The 14,851-nt window shown below is 44.1% G+C and overlaps 1 protein-coding gene across 2 annotated transcripts in view; it reads left to right on the forward strand.

Moving 5' to 3' along the window:
- LOC138265425 (uncharacterized) overlaps positions 1 to 14,851 on the forward strand; it is a 226,152-nt gene that overhangs the window by 133,793 nt on the left and 77,508 nt on the right. For both annotated transcript variants that reach the window (XM_069213123.1, XM_069213122.1), the window contains exon 14: positions 11,211 to 11,312. In XM_069213123.1, the coding sequence (XP_069069224.1) occupies positions 11,211 to 11,312 (102 nt within the window). The remainder of the gene's footprint in view (positions 1 to 11,210; positions 11,313 to 14,851) is intronic.

Here is a 14,851-nt window from a genome sequence, read left to right on the forward strand (position 1 = left end):
TCATCAGTCCAATCGTCATTGACTGCATACGCCCATTCAGGACCGGAATATCTTCTATTTGGTATCCTTTTCCTTTTCAATTTTGCTTCTCTTTTCGATTCTGCCTCGCTGGTACTTTCCTCTTTTGTCAAGTCTTTTTCCTCACTCGAGGTCGGTACCACGACAGACACTTCTTTTCTTTTCTCTTTCACTTTTGGCCTTTCTCCGTCGTTCAAACCTTCTCCAGTCCTTTGTTTTACTGGTGATATACTTAGTCTCCTCTTTGCACCATGTCCATTTGACGGACCTGCAACCTTTTCTGTAGAGGTTTGAACTTTTTCGTGCTGTTCTGCCTTGTCCCCTTCTTCTGGGGAATCGATCACGTTCTCTTTTTCTTTTTCTGTATCGTCTGGTTCTGGGAAAGCCCTCCTCTGATCATGCTCTCCTGCTTTTTCACCTTTTTCGAGCCCTTCTTCACCGTTACTTTCGTCAGGCTCTGTATCACTTTCAGCTGCTTCAGGTTCTTTGTCACCTTCGCCTGCTTCAGGCTTTTTGCTACCCTCAGCTGCTTCAAGTTCTTTGTCACCTGCAGCTTCTTCGTCGCTGTCTGAACTTTCTCCTTGGTCTTCCCCAAGTGAGTCGGACTCTTCGCCCTCCAATAATATCTCTTTCTCTCCTGCTTCTGCCTGTTCGCTTTCAGTTCGGTTTTGTTCTGTCTCAGCACTCAGCACTGTTTTATCAGGCACTGGCAGTTTTAGCGCTTCAACTTCCTCATCTGTGGGACACAACACCTTCTTTGTGTGACTGGCGTGGATCCAGTTGGGAACCCCCGCACACTTCACAGCGGTAGTTGTCGTCAGGATCACTTGGAAAGGGCCTTTCCAACGGGGTTCCAGACACGACTTTCTCACGTGCTTCTTTACCACGACCCAGTCACCTGCTTTCAGTGCGTGTCCTGGACCTTGGATCGGTGGCAAGGTGGTCGCTTTCACCTTGTGAGAGAAAGAGCGAACCACGTCAGCCAGACCCTTGCAGTAGTCTAACACCATATCATCTGTAATATTCAAAAGCGCGTTTGCGGGAACTGCAGGAAGTCTCATAGCCCTGCCCATGAGAATTTCGTGCGGAGACAATCCAGTCTTTCTATCAGGAGTGTTTCTCATTGACATTAGTGCTAAGGGCAATGCGTCAGGCCATTTCAAATTTGTCGATGCACATATTTTCGCCATTCTTGATTTCAGTGTACCATTCATCTGCTCCACCAATCGTGATGCTTCAGGGCGATAGCTACAATGCAGTTTTTGCTCAATGTTCAGCGCTTCGCAGAGTAACTTTATCACCTCGTTATTGAAGTGACTTCCCCTATCTGATTCTAAAGAGATCGGGAATCCGAAACGTGGTATCAACTCCCTCAACAATAGCTTGGCAACTGTAAGGCTGTCATTTCTACGTGTGGGGTATGCCTCAATCCAGTGACTAAAAATGCACACAATCACCAACACATACTTCAGACCTCCATGCACAGGCATCTCGATAAAATCCATCTGCATTCGACTAAAAGGCCCGCTTGCCCTACCAATGTGGCTCGCGTTCACAACTGTCCCCTTTCCTGGGTTCATCTGCTGGCAAGTGACACATCGATGGCAAACTGCTTCTGCAGCTTGACGAAATCTGGGGTTAAACCAATCAGTTTTGAACAATCTTATCATGGCATCTCTCCCTAGGTGAGCTTGCCCATGATAGAACCGCGCAAGCTGTGATAAGAGACTATTTGGCAAAACAAATTTTCCCTCATGTGAAACCCATAACTCGTCTTGTCTCTTTATACATTGTGATTTAATCCAGGAATCTCTTTCATCCTCCCTGACATTATTTTGTAATGCTTTTAGTTCATCTATTGTATCTACGACCTTTAAGGCAAATGCTTCAGCTGGTTCGAGTTCTGGTTCACTTATCGAATTCCATTAATCCCTGAGTAATATACAGTTCAAGGCACAAAATCTTGCGACCTGATCCGCATATGCATTTCCCAGAGAAACATAGTCCTGTCCTTTCGTGTGAGCACTACACTTTACCACTGCAACTTCGGCTGGCACTTGAATGGCGTGTAACAATTCCCTTATTCTCTCCCCGTTTTTCACTGGAGATCCTGAAGAAGTCAGGAACCCTCTCTGTGACCATAGTTGTCCAAAGTCATGCACAATCCCAAACCCGTATTGACTATCAGTGTAAATGGTGACTTTCATCAATGCAGACAGTTGACATGCTCTTGTAAGGGCTACAAGTTCTGCTACTTGTGCAGAATAGACTCCTTGAAGCCATCCCGCTTCCAAGACCCCTATTACAGTACATACAGCATATCCTGCTTTCAAAATCCCCATCCCGTCTCTTAGACATGAACCATCAACAAAAAGAATTTGGTCATTTTCATCAAGTTTAGTATCTTTAATGTCCGGTCGAGGTTTTGTGCAAAATTCAGTCACCTGAAGGCAGTCATGTTCGACTTCTTCAGCGTTCTCAATTTCGGCAGTTTCTCCAGGGAGCAAGGTTGCTGGATTCAACGTAGTGCACCTTTTCAGCTGCACGTTCGGTGAGCCCAGAATTATCGTTTCATACCTTGTGAGTCTTGCTCCAGTCATGTGCTGCGTTCGGGAGCGGGTCAAAAGTATCTCAACTGAGTGAGGGACCATGACTGTTACTGGGTGTCCCATCACTATTCCTTCACTCTGAGTGAGGCTGATACCAACTGCTGCTACGGCGCGCAAACACCCTGGGAGTGCTGCTGCAACCGGATCCAAAGTAGCTGAAAAATACGCTACTGGTCTGTTTACGCCACCATGGGCTTGAGTCAAGACAGACAAAGAACATGCATCACGTTCATGACAAAACAATGTGAAAGGCTTTGTGTAATCAGGCATACCTAAAGCTGGAGCCCTACACATGCATTCTTTCAATTCAACAAAAGCATCCATCTCATCTCCTTTCAGCTCAATTTGATCCAAGGCATCCTTCTGGGTCAGTTTCAGTAAAGGCATTGCTAGAGTTGAGAAGTTGGGAATCCACTGCTGACAGTAGCCCACCATTCCCAAAAACTTCCTCACCTCCCTCCTTGTCTTGGGTGGACTCATTTGAAGTACGCTTGTTATTCTTTCCTTCATTATTCTCCGTGACCCTTTCTCTATTTGGTGACCCAAGTATTTCACTTTCTTCTGACAGAACTGCAATTTGGAAGGAGACACCTTATGTCCATTCCTTCCCAAATGATTCAACAGAGCAATGGTATCGGCTGTGCAGCCACTTTCTGTCTTTGATGCAACCAGTAAGTCGTCAATGTACTGTACTAGGGTTGACTCAAATGGCAATTCTAATGCTTCTAAATCTTTCTTTAGAATCTGATTGAAGATTGACGGAGACTCAGAAAACCCTTGAGGAATTCGACACCAACTGTATACTCTGTCTAGGAATTTGAAACAAAAGAGGAATTGGCTGTCCTCATGAAGAGGCACAGAAAAGAATGCTTGTGACAAATCGATGACTGAGAACCACTCGGCATCGCAAGGAATCTGAAACATTATCACAGCTGGATTTGGTACGACAGGGCAACATTTGACTATGATGTCATTTATTTTCCTCAAGTCCTGCACAAGTCGGACTTTTCCACTTGGCTTTATTAGTCCCATTATTGGTGAATTACATGGACTGCTTAACACTTCTTTCAGTACTCCCTGCTTTACAAATTCGTCAATGAGTTGGGCAACCTTCATGAGGGTATCTTGTGGCATGTGGTATTGTGGGGTCTGGGGAAAGATTGCATTGGGCTTTACAGTCACTTTCACTGGCTCCACTCCTTTCCTCAATCCCACCTCTTTCCCTGTCATGTCCCACACTTCCTTTCCGACTGTCTCCCGTAATTCGGCTGGAATATCTTCTTCAGTTATCATCGGGAAAAGACAAATCAGAGGATACTCTTCATCTACAGTTTCCATTTCATCCCCCTCTACACTGTCCTCTTCTTCCCCATCACTGCTCGTCTGGATAGTTATTCCTTCGTTCGAACACATAATCGAACAACCCAATTTGCACAATAGGTCTCTCCCTAACAGTGCTATCGAGCTTGAGTCACATACCACAAACTGATGCACCCCTTGATAGTTACCGATGCTGACTGGTACCGGATCTGTTATTGGGTTCGTCAGGTGCCTGTTTGCTACTCCCACCACTTGAACTGTCCTCCCTGAGAGTGGCAAATTTGGTACTTCACTGCTCTTAACAGTTGAACGTGTTGCTCCCGTGTCAACCAAGAATGAGACACGATGACCCATTACTTTTCCCTCTACGTACGGACCCCTTTGATCAACTTCCAAGGATGCTGCAAGCACACAATCTCCTTCTTCTTCTGAGCTCTCACTCTCCCATACATTGTTTATTCCACTCTCACTGTGTAATGGGAACTGTTGTACTGTGCCATTTGTACTCATTACCTGACCCGAAACCTGCGGAGGAACCATCACTTGCTGCTGACTCATTGGTGCCAATGGTATTTGCATTTGCTGATTAGGTACCATGGGTAACTGCTGTTGCATCGGCTGCATTTGCGTCATCTGCATACGAGGCATCTGCATCTGCTGCGGCTGCATAGGTTGCAATCCCTGCAATTGATTTATGGTCTGAAAATTTGGGCTTGGACCTCTCAATTTCGGTCCCCTCATTGTCTGAAATGCATTGACATCATTGTTTTGCTGACCAACACCTGCACCTGCACCTGCACCTTCCTGCACCACCATCGGGCACTCGCGTTTCCAATGACCTACAATTCCGCACACGTGACACGGCATCACCTTCTTCATTGCCTGCACACCCGTCACAACAGTGTTCAAATCCGGACCATTATTCACAAAACCTCCTCTGCCTCTGCCTCTAGGCTGTGACTGAAACACCATGTTTCCCTGCAACTGTGGCTGCGGTTGCGGTACCTGCTGTTGGAACCCTTGCATCCCTTGCAAACCCTGCAGACCTGTCTGAGCTGCCTTAAGCTGCATCATCATCACCTTCTCTTTCAACTTTTTCTGTTTCACCTCAATTTCGTCGCTACAGTATTTCGCATAATTCAACACCTCATCAATTGGTTTCGATTGCCAACAAATCAAATGTGACTTTATCATCTGACTTATCTCTGGCCTCAGCCCTTCCACAAATCTGAAGACAAAATGGAGCATATCCTTCGCCTCGATTGTTTCCGTGCCACTGTAATTCTTGAACGCCTTCAACAACCTCTCATAGTAACTATGAATCGATTCTTTAGTCTCTTGGGCAGTTAGATCAATCTTCTGCCAATCCACATTTTTCGCTGGTACCTTCGTCTTCAAATGCTCAATCACCTTATAGTACAAACTCATCACCATAGGTGATGGTGCACCCGTCTCCCTGTCTCTTTCTGGTTCACTCGTCGGCCAACCTACAGCTCTTTTGCAATCCTCCCACAAATCTGCTGGAACTACAATCTCAAAGAGAGTATTCAGGTCTTCCCAAAGGCATTTCGCAAGCTTCACAAACCTATCAGTCTGCTGATACCATTCGATCGGCTTCTCTCTCAGTTTGGGAAAATCGTCCGTAAAAGACTGAATATCGCTTCTGTGCCATGGTACATGTACTAATTTTCCCCCTGCTGTCTCCCTCATTGGTAACATAGTTACTGTATCACTGCTCTGTGGTCTTTTCTCATTGTGCTCTGTAGCACTGTCCCTCCTCTTTTCCTTTCTCTTTACCCACCTGCTTTCCCACTTGTCTAAACACCTCCACACTTGGGCACTCTGCAGCAATTCTCTAAGGTGTGTCTTCATGCCTGCTGACCTCATGTGTTCAAAATCTGTGGTCCCAAAATCCAACCTGTAGCTCCTGCTCAAGTGTTTCATCTTGTCTATGTCAACCCCGTTTCTGTCAGCTGCTTCCTGCAAGCTCTTATGTACCTTGTTCACTTCCTTCATAATCCTGGGACATAGATACCTCAGCTCTTCTTCCGTGTAGGACTCTAACCTATTCACACCCATAGTCCCTTCCACCAATTCTTGTGCTTCCATGTTCAACCTGACCCTATTCATATAGTCTTCTCCTTTCCCGCTTGCTGAACTTTGTGTGGAATTTAAACTGTTGAACCATTGTGTCAACTGTTGCGCATTCACCCCCATCAGCGTAGCGTTCACATCGACTGCCATTGATGGTTGCGACAACTTTTCAGTGTTCGATGTCAGAGGTATTATCAATGGGGGACTCGACCTCACCAGTGTCGACTGAGCACATATGGGACTAAACTCCATCAAGGACCCAGATCCAGTTGGTTGGGCCGCTATCGGAGTTATCCCTGGAGTGTTTTCTATGCACCTCCTCTCTGTCCCGTTCTGCAGCATTGATCCCTGACCACTCATACCTAAGGTAGGCTGACTGTACAGAGGTACCGGTGGACCTACAGTAATGGGTAGTGATATCGCGTCTGGGTTCTGTCCATTTCCCATGTTCTGAGGCATGTTCATTCCTACACCATGTGTCATCATTGCCGGCATGCCCATCTGACTCCCCGTCATCTGAACATGTGCGTTTCCTCCCTGCATCTGCTTTTGAGGCATCAAAAACTGAGTTGATTCGGCTTGTGACAATGTCTGGTTGTGACCATTCTGTACTCCCCTTACGGTTGGATCTAGAATCATTCCTGCACTGTTATCACTGTTGTAGTACCCTGGCATCTGCGGCTGATAATTTTCTGCTGGTTTCAACACGGGCACATCTGGATATATTCTCCTCACCTGCGGTATCTGCGGGGTGAACAATAAACTCGGGTCCTTAGATCCCGATGACGCTCCTGAACTCTGGATTTCACTGTTCTGTACCGATGCCGGAGGGGCAGAACTGGTACTTGGACCTTGTCCATTCTCTGCATAAGGTGGTGGACGGTCGTTCAGCAATTGCATTATTAACTCCTCATCCTCTAACTCCTCTTCTCTTCTCAACTTTTCCTCATCCTCTCTATCCTTTGAACACTTCCTGTCTGTCTTACAGGTTGCTTTCTTACCTACCTCCTCTTCTTCCTTAGTAATTGCGGGAAACAATTTTATCCCCTGCAATACATCTGACCTCCACACCTTCTGCGCATTATCCCACCTAGCATCCGCTAGTGTCTTTTCTACTTTCCTCATCCTTGTTTCAAACTTATTTTTCTGTTGCTGTCTAGCCATTAATTCCCAAATCTCTAGAGCCTCAAACTGGGCTGGCCTTGGAGGCACCTTCATGTCGTACATCGTGAATCTCAAATTCTCTAGGATTCTTATATTGAATGTCCCATGGATCGGGAATGCTACGCTCCCATGTTTCTCTGTCAACTTGTGCCATTGCTTTAACCAAAGGCACGGAGCTACTCCCTTCTCTTCCATTACAATGTAAGCTGGTGTACCCTCGGGTGGCGTCTCCTCTCCTACGCTCGCTTTAATGTAAGACTCCCCCTTCATCGCACTCCTGAATGCTTTAAAGAATTTCATTTTCTCGCCTTTTATTTCACAAAGTTTGTAATCAATAGGTGACTTTAATTCCCGGAATACTCTTCGCTTGCCTTTCCCCTTCCAATCGAGCCCCACGGACTGCGTCCAATCCGTGCGCGACCCTTCTCTTCAACCAACCTATCCCAGCGCGGCTCCTAGTGACGTCACACTCACACACACTGCGGCTGACAAAGCCTCGCGGCTAGTCCTCCTTCACTCACCTCTTTTCGTAACAACTTTTTGCATGTATCGCGAGCTACCAAAAAAATAAAACAGATCTGTCGGTTTACTACAGGAAGGGTAACACAATCGCTTCAGGACCTTAGGGACCTTTCACTAGCCTCGGCCGCTATTCCGTCTTTCTCGGTCCCCACATTCGCAAGCAAATCTGACCCGCAGACCTACTCTCAACTTGTCAATGATCTATTCTAGTGCACTTAAAATCTTGTCAAAGCCCGAAGTCGAAGTTTCTTTCACTCCCTAACACATGTACCGACTCGTTGACCATGCCCGATCAACCTACTAAACCACCCAGACCACAACATGAATCAACATACTCCGGAGTCTCTTGACCTCACAGGGCCCGTCTCAACAACAACAACCACGTGGACCTTTTTATGCACAAAGCGCCACACGCACATGAAGTTCGACGACTTCCCTACTCTCACACTCGGAGCCGCACCTCCGCTACTTCTATGAAGTTCGACGACTTCTCTACTTCTACACTCGGAGTCGCACCTCCGCTATCCTCTAAAAAGAAAAATCCTTGCAACCTTTTCACACACCCTGCGGCAATAAGCTGTGCAAGCGCAAAACCCTAACTTCACTCATATCATCACTAGTACCGCCAACGCCGATTCCACACCTCCATTCTTTCCATTCGCAAGCTCCGAGATCCCGGGAAAGTCGCGGTGGACCTAGCCCATCATCATTCTGTCAATCTATTTTACCCAAGAAAAATCTAATTCAACTTCTCGAATGGGGTCTCAAAATGAGTAACCGTTAATTCAACACCATGTACTCTAAGAGTACAGGGTCCCAAAAGACAAAACCATCCTCTGCTACCATCTACTGATAGAGCGGTCCGTACTAATAATTTACCTGTGTTCCGACGCTCTTTAGGCCGATGAATCTTTTGACTAAGTGGGAACTCTCCGTACTCTTAATCAATCAATTTCATTAAAGCAATAATCAATAACGAACATAAGCAATACCTTGATCAACATAACACTTGACAATCAATCCAGAATACATTTCGGCAAACCCTGACCTTTCAGCCAGGAATAACCACACCAGTTTATTGCAAAGTTAGTGAATTTATTTCCCTATATTAACAAAGCTAGCACAATATAGATGTGTCTCAACACCAAATGATAAACGTAAATGAACATTAATAGCTGTCCATAGCGGCGAAACAGGTGCAATCTATGTAGCATTTGAATCACAAGACATTCGATAATGGCAATGCAAATCACTAATACGATAATCTGCAATGGACTAATCGCATACATTTAGTCAGCATAACAAGATCTCAAAATTGCATTGTGCAACATATGGAATCCTCGTCTAACCTCAAATTAGCATCGGCATGTGGGACTTCATGCAAAAACAATTTAGTAACATTAATTTAGAAAACTCCTAACTAGGGCTCTTATCAAAATCAGCAGTTGGTTACCTAAAAGGAACACAATGCAATTGTACAATTTCCTTTCATATTTACCAATTACGATCAGCATACAAGGAAGTCTTCGTCTCACAGGTACCGTTCTTCAGTCAGCATGGGTACCGTTTCGATCAGCATGGGACGGGGCAAAGGGGCAGGGGTGGACGGGGCAATTGCCTCACGGCGGCAAGGTAAAACTACTACTTCATGCAAGGGATCAAATCAAAGTTAAAGTCTCTAGGGCAAGAATCATTTAAAGTCTCTTTCTCTCGATTAGAGAAAGCATCAAAGTCTCTCAAAATGGCGTCGCAGCAAAGTGGGCCATAATAGCTACGAAGTCTGCAAAATGGCGGGTATCGAGCTGGTAATGGCTACTTTCTTCTCGTGCACCTGATTTTTATAGACAACAGTTCGAATCCAGTAGGGTCTCCATTGGAGGGTTCATAGGTTAGCTTCAAATTGTCCAATCAAAAACGACAGTTCTCAAGCTTTTACTTAAGCATACATTATCCTTGGAGATGGGTACGCAAGTTGCAACATTGTCTACCAATTAGCTCACTTTCAGAGCCTCCATTGTCCGCACCTGCAAATCGACCTTGGAGTAAAGAGAAATATGCCAGGCTGGCACGAAACCTTAAGATAAGCATGTGAACGGTTTCTGTGGAAAAGTACAGCTTCAAGCAAAATACACGTTTATTAGCACAGTGGAAAAATACGAGCTTCTAAACCCGTGAGACCAGGCAACTAGGCCAAAGCCTCCGCTAAAGTAATGCTAAGCTAATACATTTCAAGCAAGCAAATCATAGCACACGTTTACAATTATGTCGGATTAGTGCAATTCTAATACATCACGTTATATAAAGCACGCGTATAAATGTTGGCAAACTACTCTGAGGGCACATTTTGTCCCCGTACAATCTTTATTAGTTCGGTTAAAGTCACACATGATTATTTCACACTACGTTTATGCGTTAATAAATCAAAACCTTCATTTTCTGCTTTATCAATAGTAGCATTTGTATAGATCCTTCTTCCATTAGTATGGCTCTATAGCACTTTAACTATAGCATGCCTAGAGCAGAAGAGGGTGGGTGAGTGCAGTTAGTAGTGTTGGAAGGCTCTGGTGTGAGGCCCCAGCCAAGACAAGGGAAGTTGCTTCTGCTGCTGACAGATCTGCACTGGATGCCTGCACAGTAAATAACTACTTTGTCAAATAACCAAAGTCATAATGTAAACTTAATGGCAGAGTATAACCATTCGCAAAATGCAGTGGCCTTCTATTGACCACATGTGCCTTCACAGGGGGCAGCTAAAGCTGCAAAGGTAAGGTTATCTTTCAGTTTATCATGAAGCTATAAACAGTAAGCTGTCTCAGGATCTGGGCAGCCAACACAGCAACACAGAGCCTAATAGAAGGCATCTCTTCACTAACCTTCGGGCTAACACTTTGCCAGAAGAGAGCTGTCAAGCTCTTCTCCAACTGCTCCAGACACTGAGATGTAAGTAAGATGAAAGGCTTCACATCTCTGAAGAGGCACAGGCATACACCTCTGCTCCTCCCAGAATACTGACATCACACTGACAGCAGGATATCCATACCCTCTCATACTGACTGACAGGGGTACTAGCCAACTATTGAACGGGCCAAAAACTTTGACCAATGGACATTGAGCTCTCCTCAGATATCACCATCTTCCTCCCTGGAGGTTTTACATTACCAGCTGCTATTTTGGCCCTACCAATGTGTCTTGCTATAGGCAAGTTTGGGAAGACATGATTCCACTGACTTTTGCATTGTTGCATATTTTTAGAAAATATCGCTAGGTTACAGAATTGAGATTAAAGGACTCACCTATGAACATGGCATTTATAACATACTGTGGATGCATTAACACAAACTTTTACTGAGACTGGAGTAAAAGACTCATGTGCGATTCTTGTTGCAACAAAACCTGAATTGTGTGTGCTCGCTTTTATGCAGCCAGATGTTTTAGCATTTTTGAAGTAAACACACAATAAAATAGTTTATTATTTTATTGCAGGTGGTGGCTGGAAGAAAATATAACATTGACTTTTCAATTATGGAAACCAATTGCTCCAAGAAGGAATTCAAAGAGTTGCATGGGCACTGCAGTGCACATAAAGTAAGTTGTTTGTGTATACATCATGCACTTATTTTTTACATAAAAGCTCAGCATCATTAAGGAAACTGCATGTAATACTCAAAGGGGCCATTCAATGAAACGTAAAAAGGCTTGTTCTCTTACCTAATCATCTTTCATTAACAATCAGCAACAATAAGGGTTCCACAATATCTGTTTGTTTGATGTTGCTTAAGCGGTGTGTAAAACCTACTCACCAGATGGTTTCTTATAATAATACCTCACATTCCTAACTTTTTACATGCCCTAGAAATATAACTGTTGTTAACTTCATCTGAAATTCAGTGTTGATTTTCCAAAATGACTAATTAATAACTAAACAAACTGTTCTTTCTCTCTCTCACCCGACCTCTTAGCACTGTTTGATATACTGGATCTCACTAACTTCTTTGTGATTCTTTTGGCATTCCTGGAAATTACTTGATTGATTCAGACCCTATCTTGTTACCCACTTATTCTCCGTCTAATGACACTCCTCGATCTCGCTGATGACCCTTTTGTATCAGTGTCCCCCATAAATCTACCATGGGTTTTCTATTTTTCTGTTTCCGCACTATGGATCTTGGTGATTTTACGTCCATCTTTAGATTTTCACATATTCAGATATTCCTCTCATTCCCAGCTTTATCCTGTCCTATAGTCAAAAATCTCAGAATGTCTCATGTTTATTTTTCAGGAGATGTCCTAAATCATCTTAATCCAAGGCTTCCCAGCCCCAGGCCCCTTTCATCCTCATTATCTTCCATTCTACATTAACAGCCTCTTTTTGGAATCTTTCCTCGCCTCTTCTGTGACAGCCACCAAATTCCTTTAACATCACAGGAATTTCTAATCATCTATACTTTAATAAATCCCAAACTCTCACTGATATACGGTTAGTTGACTTCAACTAGCAAATGTATACAAAACAATGATGGATGGAATGCTTGAATGAATCTCAGCCACAGGTAATCACTCGGGCCACATACCAATCCATTGTTACTCTGCACACTATTCCACGTCAGTTTGAATGCAAATATTTGCAAGTCATCCTTGACCCTGCTCCATTAGGAACAGTCCAGCCAGAACTGCAAAGCCAAGTCCTCACTGAAACAGAACACAAACAACCCAGAACTGGTTTCACCCTAATTATGGGCTCATCATCTGGGTAAAGCTCGGCTCCAGTGGCACAGTGTGCATGGAATGCACATCTGGACATACCCTTCCCATTCAGGTTGACACATAAACATACAAAACAATGATGGATTGAATGCTTGAACTAATCTCAGCTACTGGTAATCACTTGTGCCGTATCTCAATCCATCATTCTGCACACCAAGCCCGCTCAGTTTGGACCCAGCTACATGCAAATCAGTCTTGACCCCTGCTTCAAAGGGAATAGTCCAGCCAGAACTGCCAAGACAGGTCCTCCCTGAACCGGAATACAAGCAACCCAGGGCCTGTTTCGCCCTAGTTGTGAACTCATCAGCTGTGTGCAAAATAACAATGGATTGGGTTGTGGCCCGAGTGATTACCAGTGGCTGAGATAAATTCCATCCATCACTGTGCTGAATCTCAATTCATTGTTATTCTGCACACCATTCCACCTCAGTTTGGACCCAGCTATATGTAAATCAATCTTGACCCTGCTCCAATAGGAACAGTCCAGCCCGAACTGCCAAGCCGGGTCCTCCCAGAAGCGCAACAAAACAACCCAACCGGTTGCACGCTAGATATGGGCTCTCATCAGTTGGGTGCAGCTTGGTTCCAGTGACACAGTGTGTACGGGACTCATGTCTTGGCATACCCATCCCAGTTAGGGCACCACATAAATATACAAAACAATGATGAATGGAATGCTTGAACTAATCTCAGCTACTGGTAATCACTTGTGCCATATCCCAATCCATCAGTCTGCACACCAAGTCCGCTCAGTTTGGACCCAGATATATGGAAATCAGTCTTGACCCGTACTTCAATGGGAATAGTTCAGCCAGAACTGCCAAGACAGGTCCTCCCTGAACCAGAATACTAGCAACCCAGGACCTGTTTCGCTCTAGTTATGAACTCATCAGCTGTGTGCAAAATAACAATGGATTGGGTTGCGGCCCGAGTGATTACCAGTGGCTGAGATTAATTCCATCCATCACTGTTTTGTACATTTAGGTAGCATATGTGTCGGCACTATATAAGTTCTTACTTTGGTCTTTAAGGCCATAAACAATATTGCCCCCATCTATTTATTGCATCTCTTTGCACTGCATCCTTTCATCTATCATCAATTCATAGCCAGACTTGACATTTTCTTGGTTATGAAATAACCACGCACATCATAGAGATTCAAATCATTTGAGCTAATTGAGAAACTCCATTGGGAACTTTCACGTTGCATGGTGTTCAAAGGTGTCTGTTCTAGGCAGATGACATGAAGTGTCTGATCACTCAGTAGATCTTAGATAGACATATGAAGTGCTGAGCAGTGAAAGCTTTATGGATGAGACTGAGGTTTTAGGACTCCAGCCTCTGGCTGCGCAGAAACCAGTGAAGCAGCTGCAGTACACGAGTGATGTGTTTCATCAAATATAAGGGAGACAGCTGAGGGTGCGTGACCTCCTCCCACTCAGTTTTTGGAAACGCCTATAAAGGCAGTCAATTCCAACTATCCTTAGAGGTCGATCTAATCTTTTGACTCAGAGAGGAGTGTGAAATCAAATCTATTAACCCAAACATCTCATGACAATAACAATCAAGACCTTAATATTGAGGCAATAACTTTAAACACCATGACCTATGTAGCCAAGAATCACCACATTAATTTAGTTCAAACTTCAGAGCTTTATTTCCTTATAACCACAATGCTAGGATCACATACATGGTGCACATGACTAAGATATATAGATAGAGAAGGATCAAAGGTTGTCCAAAACGTCTAAAGAATCTCAATCTAGTTAGAGCATTGCAACAAAATAAGACACAATTGCAATAATATGATTTGAACAATAATAACAAATTCAAGGTGTGAGCAGATGAATTTAACATGATCACATTTATAACATAACATAATCACATTTATATAGAACTGGTGAATTTGCAAGCTGGGTCATCCTTATAATTACTATGAATTTGGATTGGATTGGCATGTGTGGGGACAGGGTTACACATGCAACAAAAAACAAAAGAAGACAAAAATAATTGGAAAAATCATCTAACTAAGGAGCTATCCAAAATTGCGGTTAGGTGTCTAAATACCTGTAAAGGAAAAAGAAAGCATCAGATTATACCTCTTCTTAAGCAACAGCAACCGGCAAGGTTTCAGCGACAGAACAGGACATCTTCGGGGCATCATTAGACAACTTTAAGGGTATGCAGTCATGGGCTGCATTTGGACAGGGACTTCAGGTCAGAATTACTTAGGCATTTAACTTACTTAATTGCATCAGCAAAGGGCATCAGTTGAAAAGGATGGGTTTTGGACAACTACTCCTCTGAACATGATATTGGGCAGACAGAAACAGAGGAGGGTCAAAAAGAATACGTCATCG

Source organism: Pleurodeles waltl, chromosome 11 (assembly GCF_031143425.1).
Source record: "Pleurodeles waltl isolate 20211129_DDA chromosome 11, aPleWal1.hap1.20221129, whole genome shotgun sequence".
Classification (NCBI taxonomy): Eukaryota; Metazoa; Chordata; class Amphibia; order Caudata; family Salamandridae; genus Pleurodeles; species Pleurodeles waltl.